The sequence below is a fragment of the Beta vulgaris genome, chromosome 4, assembly GCF_026745355.1.
Source record: "Beta vulgaris subsp. vulgaris cultivar EL10 chromosome 4, EL10.2, whole genome shotgun sequence".
NCBI lineage: Eukaryota > Viridiplantae > Streptophyta > Magnoliopsida > Caryophyllales > Amaranthaceae > Beta > Beta vulgaris.
The window spans coordinates 12,805,727-12,812,404 of NC_079205.1; the positions used below are offsets into that span (position 1 = coordinate 12,805,727).

A 6,678-nucleotide genomic window follows, 5' to 3' on the forward strand; every position below is an offset into this window, starting at 1 on the left:
ATTTTGATACCATTGGCTATTTACTTTAAAGTCTCTCTGTGTTCGTCCTTGCCCCTGAAGCTATTTACTTTTGAAGTCTGTTTTCTTGAAAGGGCTGTTATTTGAGGTTTTTGCTCGAAGCATCATACTGGGAAAAAATTCGAACCACATTGTTGAGGCAACTTTTAAGGCTTTTCCCAGAGCTCTAGCCTCTAAGGTAGGCTACAGAGTACAACCCTCAGTCGTGCAAGGACAGTGCCAAGGAAGGTGAATTTTTCTGCACAAAGATAACAGAGATGTCCATCATACTCTTCTGCAGGCAAAATTGACAGCCAAGTTAGCCATTATGAATGTTTTTCTATTTATTTTGCTCTGGAAATGGTTGGATAGTACGTTCATCCACCTTCCGTTCACAAATGATTGTGTTTAACTCCCTTATGAATGTTTTAATCCCCTGGATTGATGGTATTTGATTACAAAGCCCCGATGCATCTGCTTGTTTCTTGAAGTACGCTGATAGCACAGACCATTACACACCGGAATACATGGATGAGATCTTGTACTAATATGAATTTTAGTCTCCTATATCAATTTTTCCAGAAATTTTGGTAATCCCTTTCTGGATCTGTTGACGAAGTACATAACAAAAACATAAATCCTGCTGCAACTTGATGATGCAGTTGTCTGAATCCACCTCAGCATATAGGGTCTAACAATGGCTGAATCGATAAGAATATGCAGATGTGTAGCAGAAAAATTATATTACAGCTCTTTCAGTGAAGAATGTGTTAAGACACGAATAACCTGGAATGCAACTTGTACAGGCAAGTATGTGCAGCTACAAAAATTCTTCAACAATATCTAAATCATGCAAGATTTTGGACTTCACTTCATCGCTGAGAGAAGCTGACGGACCTGCCTTTGCATAAAAGCTGGCAAGAGTTCTAAAAACCTTCTCCAACTCCATATAAGATTCCTGCAAGACCAAAACTTTTTCAGCCAGTTTTAAGCAAAGCCCTCTGCCACCTCACTACCAACCCGAAAAAGAAGGAGCTGAATTGCAAAACAGATCAGAAACTTCTTGGATTTCAACTTGTTATGCTTTAATAATTAATCAAGGTGTATCTTTTATTTGGGTGTAAATTACACCATCTGACATTCTCCTTCTCACATGCTTTGCACGTGAGACGTGAAATGGAGAAGGTGAAAGGGTGTTACACCTGGAAGTACGAATAACCAAAGTACAGGCTCTTATCACAGTGAAGAAGTACTGGACATTCACAAACTGATCACATCACAGCTTAAGGGTACTAGAAGAACAGTTCATCCTTGTACTTATTCTCACGATGAATCTTATGGTATGTTTTCTAGCCTCTAATAAATAGTGAAAATAGTTTAGTATTTAAGTGTAATTTTGTAAAGAAAATTTCATGTAAATGCCATGATGATAAAGTTCACCCAGAAGGCCAGAACATGTGATTTTCTCTCCATAAATTTCCATTATCACTCGCACCTCTACATGGTAATGGATGATAATTAACGTTTATAAAGGAATAGAGCTATTTGGGATGGACGGACATTATCATGATTTATGAACATTGGCACACAAAAAATTTCAACACAAAATAAGCAATGAATTCATTAAAATTACCACCATATATTACCACCTACTAAATGGGTTCTAACTTTCTAAGTGGAAGGCGAGCTGGTAATAGTCGAAGCAGCAAGGTATCAAAAGAAAAGTTCAGTTCACAATCCATGTAAAGTACTTTCCGGTCTTAGATTTCAAGGCTATAGGCATAATTGATTCTACATTCCATTATGTGGTATGAAATCTTAATGCATTCACCTCTTTTGCTACAGCTTGTTGCCCCCTCCAGTTACTTAAATAATCTCGAATCGATTCCTTTGCAGCATCGGCAGTTCGTCTAAATTTAGCCATATCTTTTGGATTTTCCTTCAACGACTCTCGTAGAGTATTCAAAACCTCCCTAGCTGACTTCAAGTAGGCTTTAGGCAACACTTTGCCTGACTTAGTTTTTTCATTAGGATCAAACAATGAGTTGATTGTGCCAAATACGCCCTCATCATCCTCTTTGATATTGGCTTTATCCACAGCATTAACTGGTTCTAATATTGTGGCCTGCTGGAATGTTAAAATCGCGACCAATGAAGAAGTAGTACATAACTGTCTGCGGGTGAAGTGGGTTTCTTGAGGAAATAATACCGAGTGAGACTCCCATTTGCCTGTTACATGTCAAAAGGACTGAATTTGTAAGAAGATGATGCAACAAGTCTCTTAATAAAAGTTATAAATTGCTCTATATATCATTATTACATGCTTAATGAAGTGAAAGATCTCCTAGCGCTTTAGAGGTTGCCGCCTTGATGTACGGGAACTCTCATGAAGGTCATGTTTCCTGTTTCTAAAACCTGGATAGTCAGAAACTTATTGGGAGAAGTTTTCTTTGAATTACCAGGAATTCACACACCCAACTATCTCTACGCAAGATTACTGATTTACTGCTCTAGTGTTAAGACCTTTCTAAATTCTATGAAATTTACGTTTCTTCATTTACAATATCTGTATCTTTGCAGCATACTATCTGCGTTCATGAATGTCATCCTTTGGCTTGCAGAGATAAAAAATTATACATTGTTATGCAGACTCAGAGTCTTACAGAATAGTAGAAGTAAGCTAGGAGCCTAGGACAACCCTTGACGAAAGGAAGTCATAGATAAAGAACGAAAATTTCAATTTCTGACAAATTTAGAAAGTGAAAACAAACATAAAAAAAGTATTCTTACAATCTTTGACAAGTTTTGCCACTACCTCGCAACTACTTGTGGGCAGTCGCCCCTTCAAAAGTAGAGCTATCTGCATGTACAATTCTCGTGTGAACTGCATAACTAACAATTTTCACTTCATTTTGTAATACAACGATTCAAAATTATCTTAAAAACACAAATGCCTCGCTATAAGATTCATCTTCGTATCTTGTATGGCATCGCCAAAAATTCAGTCTTACTACTTACTAGCTGTGTGCCACTTTCTAGTTTTCAGTCAAAGATACAGAACAACCTTCTCCACCCATTCCTTTTCTCAGAGTACTAGTGGCTCGTTTGATTAGCGGTAGTAAATGGTGGTAATGGTAATGATTTATAGTGTAAATTTGTGTAGACATTCTCATGTCAACATTCATGATCATACTACTTTATCACAAAACACCTATTTTCTTCTTAAAATTTTATTACCATCCATTACCACTTGAGAAGTTGTTATTGGATGTCAATGAAAATCTATGAAGGTAAACAAATGTTTGACATCAAATTTCATTACGATGGATGCTAACATTGCCATGTCTTCACAAAATTACACTAAAAGCATTACCATTACCACTATTTAGTACTACTAACTAAACGGACCATAGATGTCATTAGAAATACTGACAGCAATTTTTATACAAAATGTCACATTTTTTTATACTAGTAAAAGAGCTGTGGTTCAAGTTGTATAGAATAGTGCATAAGTCGAAATGTCCCTACTATTATTGCCAGACTAGGGATACAGGTCATTTATTCCAAATTCCCAATCACGATACTATAAAAATTCATTTGATTCTATGAAACAAACATGAATTAAGAAGTTATACCAATTATTTGAATCATAAGTTTATACCATGTAAATTATCCCTAAAAACATGAGATAAGAAAAAAGAAGAAGAAGTTGAATTCATGAAACAAACAATAACAATAGCATAAAATTGCATGAAGTAGATTCCAATGAAGTAAGTCTTAAAAATTGCAAGAAATGAATATCACATGTATAATCACATTTTAAACAAAAGGGCGCAAAAGAAATAAGAAAGAAGAACCTGGAACGAGGTTTGATTTTGAAGATGAATTCGAGCCCCAGAATTCTGTTTGTTCAAACTGTTGATGTCGTTTTTGGTTGTCTTTGATGCAAATGGGCCGAAAATGCTGGGCTAGGGCATTGGAATTACAAATATCTCCATTACAAAAGTCTAATAAACTCTTCATCAATTTAAATTGTCATGTATGTTAAATAATCTTTTATTGCCACACCATTTATATTGAATAAGTCAAAAAAGAAATTGAATTTACAATTTTAATTAAATAAATTAAAGAGAATGATTTCCTCTTCTTACATAATTGTAAAAACTCTGAGAAAAAAATAATTTGGCAATATAACTTGATTGACACAATTAGAACAAAAAATAAAAACTTGAATTTCATAGTAATAATTATACTCATAGTATTTTAAGATCTAAATGTTGACTATTTTCCAGTAATCTCTATTATATGAATCAAACTCTTCCATTTTATTAATATTCAACGATTGAACCTGATACACAAATTCTTCCATTTTATTTGAGCACAAGCTTTATTCTGCTTTATATTTCCTCCTCTCAATAATATAGCTTAAGAATGATGAACAAATATGTAAATAAACTAACAAAACATTGATTTAAGAAAAACATATTTAAAAAATTAAAAATAATTATAATGTCTGTTCAAATTAATTTTTTTGCAACATTGATGTATAACTAAGTGAGAAAAATGTTAATACGACACGCACGCATATCATGCAAAAAATGCTAGTTAGATGTATGTTGATGTATGTATTTAAATGTACTAACTTTTGATGTATATGGATTAGTGTTAATGTGTTAAAATAATTATGATTATTTAATTGTTTGTCCTAATGTATCTTATTTTTATCTATAGTATTTATTAATTAAGTGCCCATTTATTTAATTTATATTATGTTATGAAATATAATATGGATGCCCATTATACCCCCGTTAATATATCCGGGATATTCTAGGGTTTTGTTCTCCAAGCAAACCCTAACTATTGTATTATATATATATACCCCGGACTACATGGAATAATATATACAATATGATTCTCTCTTCTCTCTTCTCTCTTCAGTTTATTTACAACACGTTATCAGCACCAAACCCTAGCCGACTGAGCAAACAAGAAACCAAAAAAATCATCTGTCATTGAGGTAAAGTATTATCACTTTTGTTATTAGCGACTACCCTTATTTGTTGGATTTTTTTTTACTAATTATTATAAACAAAGGAACTGTATAAAATTTTGATTATGGTTTTGTATTACTGCATGTTTTTTTTTTATAAGTTTGCTTCAATTTATTTATACTAGTAATGATGTCTAACATTCTAAAGTCGAATTGTTTAGAAGCGAAATTCTACTATTGAATTCTTGAACTAAGTGAGTTTATCGTCGCGGTATGATTATCGAATTGATCTGTGCTATGTATGTTTTATTGAAACTTCAATTTTGCCGTTGGTTTTTGTTGGCTGCGATGTCCAGATTTTTTTTGATGTACTCGATTAATGTTCGTCTTTGTCTATTACGCGCTGCATAATATATTATTCCTCGCTGCATCATACTTGTTCACTATTCAGTCTTTGATGACTATTTGGTGGACTATATATACACCTGATCATTACTGCCATATGTTTGCCTGAGCTTAGAGAATTCATGTTTTTGAGACTTATTGCCATATGTTTGCCACTGTGATGTCAACTTGGTTTGACTTATTGTAGTATTGTGTTGCGGGCTTGCGGTGCTTCATGTTATACATGTAGGGTAGTAGGAATTTGCTTAGTAACTGATGCTTACATATTTTTGTATTTTTTTCTTTTCGTGGTTAAAATTTGTATAACTGCTGTTTATCACATGCTGTCACCCCCGTGACCCTTCTGCTTTCGTTTCAATTGTATATAGTGAACTATGTCGAACCTTACAAAACTTGAATTTGCGGCCCTTGATATTACTGGAAAGAACTATTTGTCTTGGGTGCTAGATGCTGAAATTCACCTAGATGCAAAAGACCTTGGTGATACAATCAAAGAAGGAAAAAGCAACAAGTCAAAACAAAGCTAAGGCTATGATATTTCTTCGCCACCACCTCCATGAGGTCTTAAGATTGAGTACTTGACTGTGAAAGATCCACAAGTCCTTTGGAGTAATCTAAAGGAAAGGTATGACCACCAGAAAACTGTAATACTACCCAAAGCTCGTTATGACTGGTTACATTTAAGACTACAAGACTTTAAGTCTGTAAGTGAATATAACTCAGCTATGTTCAGAATTACTTCACAGTTGAAATTATGTGGAGAGAAAATCACTGATGCAGAAATGCTAGAGAAAACATACACTACCTTTCATGCGAATAATGTTGTCCTGCAGACACAATACCGTGAAAAGGAATTTAAGAAATATTCTGAACTTATATCTTGTCTCCTTGTGGCTGAGCAAAATAATGAGCTACTGATGAAAAATCATGAATCACGTCCAACTGGTTCTGCTCCATTCCCTGAAGCGAATGCGACATCCCATAATGGGAAAGAAAAATATCATGCCAACAATAGTGGACGTGGTGACGTGGACGTGGACGATGCGTGATATGGACATGGTCGAGTGTGGACGTGGACATGGATATGGATGGTCGAGGTCGAGGCCGAGGTGGTTCTTTCCAGAATTCATATTCCCACCAGAAGGGGGACAATAAAGATGATAACAAACAAGAGAAAGATAAAAATGAGAACGTGACCAATGTATGTTACAGATGTGGAGGAAAAGGTCATTGGTCTCGTACGTGTCGTACACCAAAACACTTGGTTGACCTTATCAACAATCATT

General features: G+C 34.6%; 2 protein-coding genes across 4 annotated transcripts; one reads left to right on the plus strand and one right to left on the minus strand.

Moving 5' to 3' along the window:
• Nucleotides 1-723: 723 nt before the first annotated feature.
• Nucleotides 724-4,024, minus strand: LOC104891542 (photosystem II D1 precursor processing protein PSB27-H2, chloroplastic). 3 transcript variants are annotated; one of them, XM_057394197.1, is made up of 4 exons: nt 3,855-3,984; nt 2,788-2,881; nt 1,829-2,226; nt 724-955 (listed from the first exon to the last, which is right to left on the minus strand). In XM_057394197.1, the coding sequence occupies exons 2-4, from the start codon at nt 2,861-2,863 to the stop codon at nt 818-820; spliced, it is 612 nt and encodes a 203-aa protein (XP_057250180.1). In that variant the 5' UTR covers nt 2,864-2,881; nt 3,855-3,984; the 3' UTR covers nt 724-817. The 3 variants fall into 3 exon arrangements, with proteins under 3 accessions (XP_057250180.1, XP_057250178.1, XP_057250179.1); XM_057394195.1 differs by lacking the exon at nt 2,788-2,881 and having other exon boundaries at nt 3,855-4,024; XM_057394196.1 differs by lacking the exon at nt 3,855-3,984 and having other exon boundaries at nt 2,788-3,848.
• Nucleotides 4,025-5,766: 1,742 nt separating this feature from the next.
• LOC125496488 (uncharacterized) lies at nt 5,767-6,441 on the plus strand. The gene is made up of 2 exons (XM_048641959.2): nt 5,767-5,872; nt 5,984-6,441. The coding sequence occupies exons 1-2, from the start codon at nt 5,767-5,769 to the stop codon at nt 6,439-6,441; spliced, it is 564 nt and encodes a 187-aa protein (XP_048497916.2).
• Nucleotides 6,442-6,678: the final 237 nt, after the last annotated feature.

Coding starts and splice junctions, on each gene's coding strand:
- LOC125496488 (XM_048641959.2), top strand. CDS start 5,767: ATGTCGAACCTTACAAAACTTGAATTTGCGGCCCTTGATATTACTGGA. Junction 5,873..5,983: donor CCTAGATGCAAAAGACCTTG/GTGATACAATCA, acceptor TGACTGTGAAAG/ATCCACAAGTCCTTTGGAGT.
- LOC104891542 (XM_057394195.1), bottom strand. CDS start 4,020: ATGAAGAGTTTATTAGACTTTTGTAATGGAGATATTTGTAATTCCAAT. Junction 2,227..3,854: donor AAAATCAAACCTCGTTCCAG/GTTCTTCTTTCT, acceptor GACATGTAACAG/GCAAATGGGAGTCTCACTCG. Junction 956..1,828: donor AACAAGCTGTAGCAAAAGAG/GTGAATGCATTA, acceptor TTGGTCTTGCAG/GAATCTTATATGGAGTTGGA.